The sequence below is a fragment of the Ceratosolen solmsi genome, unplaced genomic scaffold (genome assembly GCF_000503995.2).
Source record: "Ceratosolen solmsi marchali unplaced genomic scaffold, CerSol_1.0 scaffold23, whole genome shotgun sequence".
NCBI classification, from domain to species: domain Eukaryota; kingdom Metazoa; phylum Arthropoda; class Insecta; order Hymenoptera; family Agaonidae; genus Ceratosolen; species Ceratosolen solmsi.
The window spans coordinates 4,009,560-4,023,415 of NW_011948430.1; the positions used below are offsets into that span (position 1 = coordinate 4,009,560).

General features: G+C 43.2%; 1 protein-coding gene across 1 annotated transcript in view; it reads right to left on the minus strand.

Moving 5' to 3' along the window:
* Nucleotides 1-2,557: 2,557 nt before the first annotated feature.
* PlexA (plexin A) overlaps nt 2,558-13,856 on the minus strand; it is a 351,444-nt gene continuing 340,145 nt past the window's right edge. Inside the window, exons 5-16 of the mRNA XM_011501901.1 lie at nt 12,153-12,610; nt 11,155-11,431; nt 9,781-9,906; nt 8,930-9,144; nt 7,540-7,897; nt 6,281-7,000; nt 5,238-6,085; nt 4,584-4,797; nt 4,322-4,505; nt 3,390-4,100; nt 3,113-3,258; nt 2,558-2,901 (exon numbers count right to left, since the gene is read on the minus strand). Of these exons, the coding sequence (XP_011500203.1) occupies nt 2,725-2,901; nt 3,113-3,258; nt 3,390-4,100; nt 4,322-4,505; nt 4,584-4,797; nt 5,238-6,085; nt 6,281-7,000; nt 7,540-7,897; nt 8,930-9,144; nt 9,781-9,906; nt 11,155-11,431; nt 12,153-12,610 (4,434 nt within the window). The 3' untranslated portion in view covers nt 2,558-2,724. The remainder of the gene's footprint in view (nt 2,902-3,112; nt 3,259-3,389; nt 4,101-4,321; nt 4,506-4,583; nt 4,798-5,237; nt 6,086-6,280; nt 7,001-7,539; nt 7,898-8,929; nt 9,145-9,780; nt 9,907-11,154; nt 11,432-12,152; nt 12,611-13,856) is intronic.

A 13,856-nucleotide genomic window follows, 5' to 3' on the forward strand; every position in this document is an offset into this window, starting at 1 on the left:
GATATTCAACGCTCTAATAATAGATTTCTTCAATACAAAATAAGTGCTCGTTTTTTCGTCTAAAACAACAAAATGGTAAAAATTCTTACCATTCCTATTAAAAGTAAATTCCAATAAATAAATACATTGCTAGATTGGCGTTAAAAGATGAAAGAATAAAAATGGAATAGTATTAAAAAATTTAATGATTTTCGTGGTCGAATAAATTTAACTGACCTCGACGTCAGGCACGATTCGCTTGAAGTTTACAAAAATGGCAAAGTGACTCTATTAGACGGAGAGACCGAAAGGGCTGACGAGGAAATACGCGAAACACTCAACACAACCATCACATCGAGCCGGCCACGTGACGGCCACGGCCATAGTCCAGATAGTTTTATTTTAATTTTTTTTCATAATTAATCGTAAAGTTAATCCTACTAGCTAATACACAGTCTGTTGTCGAAAAATTGCGCTTGCCTCACGCTTATATAATTAATGATCCTTCTCTTGCGAAACCCCTTCATCATTTTGACGTCTTTCTTTTATCATGGCTTTTCCCTTTCCGTCTCCCACGACTCGCGAAAATACTTCTAGTTTTGTCATTTTACACGGAATGCTCGAGAGACAGCGACTGGCTTTATAAAAGCCCGTGTGTCTTGGAGAACAATTATCCTAACTAATGAAAAGTCATTTACGCGTCTAATTTGCTTTTAACGTTTAAAATGTCATCCCATAATCTTGTTATTCGAAATGAAACGTAAATGACATTTGCATATACACATGTATATTTATCTTTAGCATTAGATTTGCAATGGAAAAGAGTCGCAATATTTTTTTCTCTCTTCCGTATAAACTAACATCGCGTCCTCGATTCATTGTACTTGCATATATATATGTATATATATATATATATATATATATATATATATATATGTATATATATATATATATATATATGCATACGTAACTTGATATAAAAACGTATCTCTCCGCGACTTAAGAAGCCAGTCCTGTTCTTTTTAAAAAAGAAAAACAAATTCTTGCTATGTCGTAAAAAATGGGAGAAGGGCGGGAGAGGCTTTGTCTCCTTTATTATTTTTTTTTCTTTTAAACATCGATGATATTTTCTAGCCTAAGATATATATACATACACACGTGTCGCGTCCGTGTAATAAGTGTGTATATATGTACACATATACATAATGACATACCATCCATGTATATAATAGTAATCGATCAATTAATTGATAATAAAAATGATAAAATAATAATAATCGTAATGATGATGATACTACTACTACTATTAATAATAATAATAATAATAATAATAATAATAATAATAATCGTAATAGTATTAATCGTAGTAATAATAGAAATATTGAAGAAGACGACGACGACGACGACGCCGACGACGACGACGACGACGACGACGACGATAATAATAATAATAATAATCATAATAATAATAATAATGATATTCCCGCATCGAGCGGTCGATCAAGACAATAGCGATTATCGATGGCTTATAAATCTATTTACTTTTCTTATCACGACGATCATATTCTTTTAATTATTATTATTTCCTCACTTTATTCAAACATTTCAGTGGATGGAGATGTGTATTCGTTTTAAGAAATTTCAAGCCAGTTATTCTCACGTGATTCCGATTGATCGGAGCCGTTTTGGCAGTGGCTTGCACAAATATACAAATGTTTCCGAACCAAGATATAACCGATCAGTCTGCTCAATTTCTTATTAACGCTTCTTTATAAACGAACTTAACATTAGTTTCACACGCGATATAAAATAAAACGAATAAAAATCAATGCGCGATATTTCCATAAAAAAGACTTTACAAAATTTGTACAATAAAATAATACAAAAAATTACTCTTGGAGAGTACGTATTCATGAGTTAAGAAAAGAATGGAAATCTTATAGGATCTCTCGTTTACTTGTATTGCTAAGCTGGTCGAACCATCCGCGAACCATCCACGAACCATCCACGATCCATGCCGGGCTAACGGTGCACCACGTCAGCAATAACCGAGCGGAATGATCGTACATATATTATTCGTCAACTCGTGCGCGTTCGGCGCAAGAAAGTTTGCTCCTTCGATACAAAAGGCAAATCCAAAAATCGTAAGCAACGGCCGACTACCTCGACCTCGCGCTCTCTCGCGCACCTTTGCGCGCGACACGCGCGCGTATCCACAAGCCAATCCCCCTCCCCTCCCCACCCTTGATAAACCTAAATACAATAATAATTAAGACTCGCGCTCTCTCCCCGCTATTTACACACTCGCTCGTATGCACTCGACTCGCAGTGCACCAACTCCAAGCTAGCGGCTTCTCACTCGCACCAGCGAAAAGGACTCTCACGGCACCTCTCGGCGACCCTCTCGCACGGCGGGGGAGGAGGAGGGAGGAGGGAGAAGGAGGAGGAGGAGAAGGATAAGGAAGCGGGAGGGAGGGAGGGTAGGTGATGCATAATTATGCGCTATTACGGCTGGCACTCGTTTGCGTGGATTCCGCGCAGCCTCGCGGGTGGTGGTGGTGGCGGCGGTGCCGGTGGCGAGGCGAGGAGATACTGGTGCTCGGCGTCGAGTATCCCGAAGCCGTCCCAGTAATCGTCGACGGCGGCGGCTGCGTCATTGCCGGCCACCGTCGAGCTCCTCGGGCCTCAGCAGGCCAGTTCGTTGTGCGCGGATTTGTTCGAGTGCTTGCTCGTGTAAACGGGACATCAGGGATTGCCGTCGGCGGCCATTATGTTGTGCACCTGCTCGAGCTTGTAGGCGAGCCTCTGCTTCGTCGAGAACTCGTCCTCTTCCAGGGTTACCGTCAGCTGCTCATTGTACTTGCTCGCGTAGGTGTACAGCTCGTACAAAGCGCAGTTTGTGTTAAATTCGTTTGTGTGCAGCTGGAAAATAAGAAAATAAGAAAATAAGAAAATAAGAAAATTGATTTCGTCGTTAGAGCCTGCCGCGATTATTATATTTTCATTGAATTTTGTGCTCGCGAGCTTATCAACAAAGTCGCTAACGATCAAAATGTTAACGCTCCACCGTAACGCTCTACCAAGTGTAATGTAGTTCGTTTCTCTACGCTTTCGTCATAATTATTTTACTTACTCTTGATTCTTCGGCGAGCATTGCGTTCATGTCCTGGTCAGATATGGCTTGCATAATTTTAATGTCCGAATAGTAGCGCTCTACCCACTCTTTATACACTGGAATGTCCTTGGCATAGAGAAGCTTCGAACTTGGCGAGTCTTTGCCTGCGAGATTGAAAGGACAATGCCAAATGTCAGCCGTTAATTAATAATGCGGGCCATATGGGGAAATGTTCGCGCGAGCGACGCTATTGTCGTTCGGGAGAATCGAATTCTCATAAAAATGTTGGACTTACCCAATCTGTGATCGGACGTGGAGCAGCTGTCCATGAAAGTCTGCGCGACGACCGAGAAGCAGGAGTCGACGATATTGGACTTGTGGATATCGAATATGAAATTCGGATTCTTGATTAGATTCACCCAGAACCTGAGCGGCAGCAAATTGCTTTTCCACGTGTGCACGACCTCGGGATCGGTAATCTGATGATGCAGTGCTTGATCGTCGAGGAAGTCAAACATGTATTTGATGGCCAGCGGCAAAGCGGAACCGCGATGCGCCGTACTGAATATCGTTTCGAAGAGATCGTCGACGAATTTCTGCAACGTGCCCTTGGTCGCCAAGAGCCTCGTGAGATAAATTTCCGATACCATTTTGTTGCCGCGCTCGCCTTCTTTCTGAACGTCGGTGTCGTGGTGCTTGACGAGGTGCCAAACCTTGAGGCCACCGTCGTGGTCGTGATTGAGAGGCGAGGTGGCGCGTGACAGCGGTGGACTTGCCGAGCTGAATTTGCTGAGATTTAAGGTCTCGTACTTGTGCGACTTGTCCGTCTTCTCGGACAGGATCGAGAGATTGTAAATGGAAGATTGCTTGGAGACCAAGTTGAGCGAGGCCCCGTCTGGCACGCGATAATGATTCAGAGTGTTGCGTTTCTTCCAGTCGGCCTCGGTCTTCGTCGTCGAATCCTCGTCGTATAAGATCAGCCTACCCGAAGCTCCCGTTCTCCATTCTACGAATAAGGACATGTCGCGGGCCTTTAGTATTTAAGGCTAGGAACGCACCTTAACGTGCTATGGGATTAAATAGAGGATTAAAGGGCTTATCAAATATTATTGTGTAATCATTAAAGAGTAATAGCCGTATTTTTTAATAACGACGATCGAAACTTTAACAGGTTGCCGACATTGATGAGAGCGCGTTGCTCTCAATTCGTCTTAATATACTACTTACCAAGATCAAGATCGTCCTTTCTCGGCCTTTGACTATAGGGCGTGGATCGGTATATGGTATCCAGCGCTTTCTCCTTCACTTGAGATATGGTATCACAATCTAAAACTTTAACTGGTACATTCTCCGTATTTGGATCCATGCCGCCGACAAAGACTGTCTGTTGCGAGATGGACACGTACACCGTCTAAGCAAATGAATCGCGCAATTACAAAGGAGCATTCAAGCAGGATAATCGGAGGGTGAGCGATAAGAGAGTACGTACCATCGCTTTAAAGTCAATCGACTGTCTTATGAGTTTCTCCTCCGAAAGCGAATATCTGGCTTCCGAGGTAATAGCATCGACCGGTCCTTTGTCCACTTGTTGCTTCATGGCACGGAACAGCAGATACAATGGCTCGCCGGCGCATTCTCGCATAAACTTGTAAAGCAGGAAAGTGAACCAGGCGGTCAGCATTTTCTCGGCAACACTTTCAGTTCTAAAATGCAAAACGCATACATCCTTACGTGAGCTACTTTCCATTACTATTACGGCAATTTTTATTATTGGTATCGCTATTACCGCGCTGTTAGAATTCAAAACAAAACAAAAAAAGAAAAAAGAAAAAAGAAAAAAGAAAAAGGAAAAATGTGAAAAATATTATCTAGACCTTAATTTAATAAAGTGTCGAGCGGACAGTGTGGAGTAATCGTAATAGAACGTCCAAATAGTATTGTTATTGGTAGTAGTGGTAGTGGTAGTGGTAATGGTAATGGTAGTGATAGTGGTAATGGTAGTGATAGTGGTAGTGCTAATGGTAGTGATAGTGATAGTGGTAATGGTAGTGATAGTGGTAGTGGTAGTTGTAGTGGTGGTAGTAGTGGTAGTAGCAATAGCAACAACGACAGCAATAACGCAGCAGCGCAAGAAATAAATTACCTTCGGAGCAGGAGTTTGGGATGGCTTTTGCCCTCCATGCACTTTTCTATCAAATCGGCGAGCAAAGTCTTGAGAATATCCGTACAATATTCCATCTTGCTTTGCAGCGTCACCATAATAAGGCTCGCGACGTTGACTCTGTCTCTCATGGAGAAGTAGCGATTGCTTTCGAGCGTTCTCACGAAGAGCAAGAGGAAGGTCTTGTTCATTATCAGCTGGCCAAAGAGTCTCAAGCCCTTCTCCTTCCGCACGAGCTCGGGCTTCTCTCTTTGTAGCACCACGTGATTGTCGTCCGACGGGAATAGGATGTTCATAGCGTAAGTTCTGTAATCGAGGAAGGGAATTCCGCCGCTCGTCAAGTCACCCGTGAGGTCGGTCATCTCGGTCTGGAGCTCGGCAAAGGCCTCTTTGCACTCGGCGGCGACGCGCAGCTCCAGAATATCCATCTGCTCCTGCATGTTCTTGAGCACTCGATTGCTCTCGGTCGACTTGCGCCGATAGGCTATGAGAAAGGCTATGAAGACGATTACCAGGATCACTATTGCCGTTATGACGCCGATTAACGCGGGCGTGGATAAGGGACTGTTCAAGCCCGCGGACGGGGAGTAATTGAGCTTGCCGATCTTGTATTCGAGATTACCGCCGACGGTGACGATGACCTCCGGTAGATCGGGCTTTGGATTGCCCAAAGAGTCGAGGGCCGGAGGCTGAGTCGATGGTGGTCGGCAGGTCAGCTGTTGTCGCGAGAGCGACGTTACGTTACAGAAGCTGTCTCCGATCTTCACAACGACGTCCGATTCCTGGCAGGCTCTGTCCAGGTGCTGTCCATTGATCGTCAAATAGTCGCTCTAATAAGGACAACGGGAGAACGATCGTTATTAGCAATAATTATAAATAAGTCGGATTTTGATAATTACGTTTAGCGCTGACGTGAAATTATACGCTGAATAATGGCCAATGGGCCTCAAGCACATATCTCTCCTCACTCTCACTCTCACTATCTACATATAAACGCGTGTTAATATTGATTAAGAATCGCTTACCTTGTAGTCCTTGATCTCCTTGTCGAAGACTTCGTATACCGGATCGGGGTAGAGCAAAAACCGATGGAGCTTCTGCTGAGTGAGATTCTGCACCCTCGCGACATTATCCATACGGAAGCCGTATTCCAGGGCAAGGGGCTTCTCGGCGTCGAGCACACCCGCGGGCACATCGATTTCCGGCGACTTGCAGACCATATTGGTTTGGCTCAAGATGACGCAGGCCTGCGAAAAGAACTGCTTGCCCTCGTAATAGACGTACATTTCGGGCTTCTGTATGTAACCAAGATTCGTGCCCGTTATATTGATCTTAATGCCCCCGGATGGTATGCCCTTGGGGATCTTTAGCTGACCACCGCCAACGCCACTCTCCACGCTCTCGATTTTGGGATCGTCGACGTACTCGAAGAAGCCATTGTACTCTCTCATGGAGTTGTCGAAGAACATGTAAAGCGGACCCTTACGTTTGCGGTCGCTCGCGCTCGTAATGCAGAGTACCTCGTCGTGCTCGGTATTATTGATCTCGCAGGGCAATTTGTCGATGAAGGCTTGGATTCGACTGCCCGCGTTCATGTAGTTGCCGATTATGCTGAGTCGGGTGCCTCCGCTTACCGGGCCGTGGGTCGGCGAGATGGACATTATTTTCGGATCGACGAATTTGTAAGTTTCCTTGGACTGGCCGCGGAAGTCCTCGATCTTCACGATCACCGGGCCCTCGCGAATCTTCGATAAAACAATATGGATGTTACGTTTAGTGAACAATCGCTTAGTTGTTCGAACTCTTTAATATTGAATTTTAATGTGGCTAAGGAAGCGAATGCATCGATGAATGTCAAATGTTCGGCTTTACGAGGAGGAATTACGAAAAATCATCGCGCACAAGGTTTATCGAATGGCAATTAATACGTTTTTTCATCAATTGTGTTATTAAGTCATCATTCGCGCTGTGCATGAAAGTTAATTGAAACCGATCGTTTTATCGGCGTTGTTCTGTACGTGCGTTGATGCACTTAATAAATAAATCTAATATTATCTATGCCTTGATTGATATAAGATCGAACTTTTCAAAACAATGATTTACGGTCGATGAGTTTAATGAAATTACTATAGAGTTGAATGATGACGTAAATTATCATCGCATCAAGGGTGCATTGATACACTTGAGTAAAGGAGTTCTCGATAAGAAAATAGAAGGTTACGACTGTAAGGCCGAGGCTAAGTTAAGTAAGAAAATTAAAACGATAAGACAAAGTAAGAGTTACATTTTTATCGCCAGGCCCATCGACGTTACAGACAATTTGTTTGGTACGTATGTAGAGTTCCTCGTACGGCTGACAGGTAAGTCCGACGACAGTGACTCCCTGATAAATGTCCTTGAACGTCTTTCCGAGATTGATGCCGGTGATGGTGATGTTGGTGTGGCCCTCCCATGGGCCCATCATCGGCTCGAACTTGAGAATCTCAGGGTTCGGGCAGGTCTGATTGCGATCGAGCCACGTGCCGCTGCCCTTGTCGCATTGGTCCTTAACTTCGCAGCGATCCGAGGTCATACACCAGCCGCAGCCGTACTTCTCGGCGAGGGCCAAACATATTCCGCAATTATCCGCCATGTCGCGGCATCTGTTTATTGTTTTGCGAATTATGAAGCATATGATGCGGTTTATTCATTGATAATAATAATGATTACACGATAATGATAATGATAATGATAATGATAATTATAATTATAATGATGACGACGATTGTTGTTGTTGTTGTTTTGTTGTTGTTGTTGTTATTATTATTATTATTATTATTACTACTACTACTACTACTACTACTACTACTACTACTACTACTACTACTACTACTACTACTACTACTACTACTACTACTACTACTACTACTACTACTACTACTACTACTACTATTATAGTTATCGATAATCGAATAAATTTACGGCCGACACCATCAGCTTCGTTTTCGTTTTCGTTTTTGTTAGTTATAGGGCGTATTGATGGGAGGAAGTAAATTTTGCGATTATATCGTCATAAGCGGGGAGTGCATTATTGCACTATTGCAAGTATTGTATTTAACCTAATTGGATTAATAAAAGAATCTTTTTACTCGGCTCGTGAACTTCGGACGCTGATTTTAATTAGTATTAAAACTTATTATTGTAAAGCCTCTGTGCGCGCGTATCACATTTCGAAATGATTTTATGAAACATTATAATTGATGATATTATAATTAATTGCAGTATTTATTAAATACTAGAAGATCAATCTGTACTGGTGTTCCAAAAATCTTCCTTCCAACGAGCGCATGCATTTTAAATAAATACGTGTAATCTGAAAGTAGCGGATTACGAGCTCGCAAGGAACAAATTAGTGCATTAAATTAAAAAAAAACTGCAATATGCGATTATTAGGAAAATATGATAAAATATGTTGTTTAAAATTAATGGCAAAGAGCAGGATATAGATTAGCGATAAAAATAGATGAAAAACGATCGAAAAACTAATATCTCCTAGTATCAGTATCTGGTTTGTTCGAGACTAATAATAAAAAAAAAAAACAAACAAATAAACAAATAAACAAACAAACAAACAAACAAACAAACAAACAAACAAATAAAGAAACAAAAAACAAAAATGTAAAATGCATAATCACCTATAGATGACAACGTGAATATTATCGGGATTGTCGAGGGGCTTGGAGCCACCCCAGATGACGGCGAAGGGCACGGTGATGTTGGGCGCCCTGGACGTGTAGGAGAACTCGGTGTCGTCGCAGTAGATCGTGTCGGCGAGGAGACGTGCATTTACGCTGGTCACACGGCCTTCGATGTTGAACTGACAGACGAAGCGAGTCTGAATGATGAATTGCTGTGAACAGACAGAGAAAGAGAGGGGGGTGGGGGGTGGGAGGGGGTTGAGGATTATAGGTGAGTTTAAAATAAAGTCCGTGTCGTCGAATTTATCACTTTGATTTTTGTCTCTCGCGCGCTCCTTCGTCGATGCATTTTTATTAGTCAGCGGCTAAGGTGGCCCATAATCGGCCATAAGTCATTGAGTTTTCTTCATCATTTAATAGGCACAATTCATATATGACGCACGAGCTTAATTATTCCTATTTTCAAAGCCATCCGTGTTTCAGTCGGTATAAACGCGCGCCGGATTACTCGCCTAAGCGATATCCGCCGCTCGGGCATTTCTGTTAGCGTGAATAAGCATTAATTCGAATCCGATATTCACGTTTTATAGATATTTATTGCTACGCCGAGTGGAATTTATTATAGCGCGTAAAGCGATGCCGTTAATGTATAAGGTGCGCGGGTATGCGAAATAATCGCACTCTTGTAAATTATAAAGACCCGTGCGTAACGATTTCTTACGCGCGCGCTTCGTGACTTGTCACATTTCGACATTTCGGTCCACAACCAAGCCCGTGACTATTGCAAAGCATCCCAACAAAGTACATTATAACGACATTACGAGTAATAATAATGAAAATTAACTCACCCCAATGATGTGGACCTTGACGCGTATGGTCTTCTTGATGCCCGAAGACACAAGGATTTCCTTAGAATCCGTGGCGTTGATCGTCGGACAGAAAGCCGGACCGCTTCTATAGCTCGGGCCCATTCTCTGTAATGAGTCATCGATATTTTCTTCATTCTCTTTAATTTTTTGTTCAATTTTTAGTTGTTGTTTTGTTTTGTTTTTGTTTTTTTGTTTTGTTTTTGTTTTTGTTTTTTTTTGTTTTGTTTTTTTGTTTTGTTTTTATTGTTGTAATTGGCAATAGAGATGGTAGCGAGCGATTGGTATCCTATCCCGTAGACCACGGGGTCCCCAGGAGAGAAAAGAGGCTTTTACACGCATGAGCGGGGATCGAGCGCATTCTTCGAGCACTCGTAGCAGAGTTTACGACCTCCCCGAATTTTACGAATCAACTGTTTCGCGCGGCTAAAGGAAATTTGGCGTGCGCGTGTATTCGGGAGATTGCCCGTATAAATCAAATTTTTGGTTTTGATACGAAGCCGGAGATTTATGTCGCCGATGGTAAAATTTAAAAGTTAAATTTATCGGATAATTTGGGCTTATGTAACGCACGATTATGCTCAATTATTGGAAAACGTATCGGAACGATCACTTTAAGCGTTTAAATGTAAATGATGATTTTCGTACGCGTGACGCTCACCGCGAATATATTATCCAAATGTTAAATTATATTATATCGTTAATTTGGTCGTGACGATTATCCAAAATACCAATTATCCGGAGTATCGATCCTAATGTCAATTTATTACTTACATTGATATTTATTAGCCACATGCCAATATATATATATATATATATATACACATGTAACTAAGATTATTCTAATTTATAAGAATAACAATAATGGTACAATTGATTTGATTATCTTAATACACAAGATATATCCCAATTGTCGTTTGTCATAGACATATCGACCATTAATACATTGATATTCAAGCAAGTATTAAGTGCGAGGAATTGCTTTGTAAAGAAATAATAATTAAAAAAAAAAAAAAAAAAAAAAAAAAAAAAAAAAAAAAAAAAGAAAAAGATAAAAAAGAAAAATAAGAACCAACAATTTTTGTGCAAACCGAATTTCAAAGAATTTCTCGGTAAGGCGATTCACCACCCGTAATACCAAAGAAAATATCTCCTTCAGGCTCCATTGAAAAAGCCTTTGGAATTCGAATTACAGACGTTATTATCATTAACGTGATATACCGTCGTTACCGATGTCAAAACATATAGATTTGATGGGAAAAAATCGAGCTCGCATCGATTAAACATCTTGAATAAATAATTATGTAGATAAAAAAGAGAGGGAGGCAAAAGTATTTAAAGGGACGCAATACTCACGCTAACGCCAGTGACGAGAATATCGTTGCGACAGTTTTCGGCCGTATCGTGAGTGCATCTATGGCCATCGACGCACCAGTCACAAGGGAAATTAGAGGAGACGCATTGCGTGCAGGAGCTGTGCGTGCTGCAATCGAAGAAGGTGAAGTCCGTGGCAACGAGATCCGGCCCGTTGGTCATTCTAACGGATAATTTGGCTGTAAAGTGATGCTGCCCCGGTGGAATTGGAGGCAGGAGATCCGTCCGTGGCGTCGTGCAATTCACTCCGTACGTTTTCCTAAAGGAGACAGCCGATCAATTCCATGTAATTCCATATATTTTTAATAATATGCGTGTACAGCGATTGGTTATTTGTCGCGGGCGCTCGCAGCCACAAAAGGCGAGCGAGTCATCATTAGAATCCAATTATCAACGCGATCGCATGTCGAGCTCGGCCATTAATAAAACGACCGCGTCAATCGCGTTCCTCTACCATTTTTAAAAAGTCTATTATGCCGAAGACTCCTATTTATAGAGGCAATTATCAATGGGATATATAATTGTAATAATGATGAGTGATTATTCGAGCGGTGCCGAGGTCGCAACAACGATTACCTTCCAAACGTTCCGAAATCCATCCGCAGGCGAGTCGAGTACGCGAAGAATCGTCGCTCTTTGCTCGTCTTTGCTCGATCGGCAACGAATGGCCAACATAATTGGCACTAAAAAACCAAACTCGTCGTTTCGAATGTACTTTATACGGAGGCTGCGACTTTATCGCTCCACCGATAGGGCAATGATGGAAAAACTCGCGGTTTACGATGAAGAAACTTGCCGAAATTATGCAAATTATCCGACGATTAGTGAATCAAAAAGGGTGAGTGGTGGGGAGTGGATGGTGATGGGGATGGGGATTGTGATGAGGGGAGGAGGTGATGGGCAGGGAGTGAGAGAGAGAGAGAGAGAGAGGGGGGGGGATTTTACGAGCCGAGTGTGATAAACGGAGAAAAAGTTCTCACCGGGTGGCATTGGTAATGAGCGTCTTATCGAGGGCCGAGAAGGCACACAAGAACTGCCCGGGCAGTGTCGGCAGATTTTCAATGGCCAACTCGAGGGTCCTCGCCGTGGTCCTCTGCAATTGGTCGGGATTGACGCTGGTAATGGTCGTGCAGCGGCCGCTCTTGTAGGATATCCAGTAAAGCGGATCCTTGGCGGCGTCTTGGCAGTCGCTTCTCAGGCTACATTTGTTCTCGAGCGAGCACCAGCCGCAGTAGGGGTCCTTCGCGTTCAGGCACTCCCAGCAGGTCTTGTAGACCGAGCACTCCTGCACCTTAACCTTCGCGATCTGACGCTCGGTCATTACGTAAAGGTGCATCTGATGCTGAGTATCGAAGAGCAGATCAGGATTGACGGGGGACTTGCGGTCGATCTCCAGGTCCCCGTACTCTTGGGCCTGCGAGGCCGACTCCACGACGAGCTGCAAATAAGATGACAGAGAGTGAGAGATGGCACGCGTGATTAAAGGCCTTTTTACAATTGTTTAATCCTACGATCGTTAAAATTAGCAATCACATCCCTTGAAAATTGTCGAACGTAGTATCTCCAACGGTTATAGCAATTGATTAAACTGACTTAATGTATGGCTAATAATTTGACACGTAAACGCCTATTATTCGTTAATATTTATTGCTCGACAAGAGATTCCAATCTTAGGGCCGTTGCATAAGATGCGCAAATACGCAAAAATCACTTAAATCTTGACCTACAAAATGGCCATTCGATGTATTAAAAGCGAAGAAGAGGAGAAGGAATGAAAAGTATGCTGGTTACATTGGAATCGCCACCGTGCAGTCGCAAAAGATATATTTTGTTACGGTTTTAGCACCCTAGTTGGCGACTTGCCAATCTCATTCTTCGGCTCTCCTAAGCATATCGCATGATCTTCGCGAAGTAAGGTCATTAATTGCTCGAAGCTGATCCTTCGTAAAAGCGAGCTGATTCGACGAGATCGGCCCCATCGACCGGCAAAGATAAGACTTTAATAATCCTAATGAACTAATAGAAAATGCCCCTAATACTCTTAAGCAACTGGGAAGTACGGATTCAGCCGCGTATACATCAAACAACACGCATCGAGAGATCTCGATCACAACTCGCCCCCTACGATAAATCGCCTTTCCCGCACTAAACCCCATCATTATTTACGTAGAGGAGATCGTCAAAGTCCTCGGCTGAGTGGCGCGATCGAAGCGGACCTCTACGAGTGCCAGCATAAACTCGTTTATAGTTAGCGGCATCGCACCACCGACTCGTTCCTCCCTTCCTGGGGGACCCACGCCGCTCGACGGGGAAGAAAAGAAACGAAGCAGCTGCGAATGCGAGAAAGAGGTGAGCGCGCCGATGACGATGTATGCAAGGGCTCTTACCTTCCGGCACGATAATCAGTCGATAATCGCGGGAGCAGGTAGTGATGCGCCGGATTCGCATGAACGGATAAGAGCCCCCGAGCACCGCTATCTCGCATCATCTTCAAGGAAGCCCCCCGTCATTTCGCCCTTTTTTGCTCCTCCTACACGCGGCATTTATCTCCTCGTTAATCGACCTTTTACGAGTCGATCGTCAAACTTCCCGCGCCGTTCATTCGTTGTCCCTCTGTCGTATACAAGCCTATCAATTCGACTGTTTATTATAAACGCGCTCCCCCCCTCCCCCCCCCCCCCCGC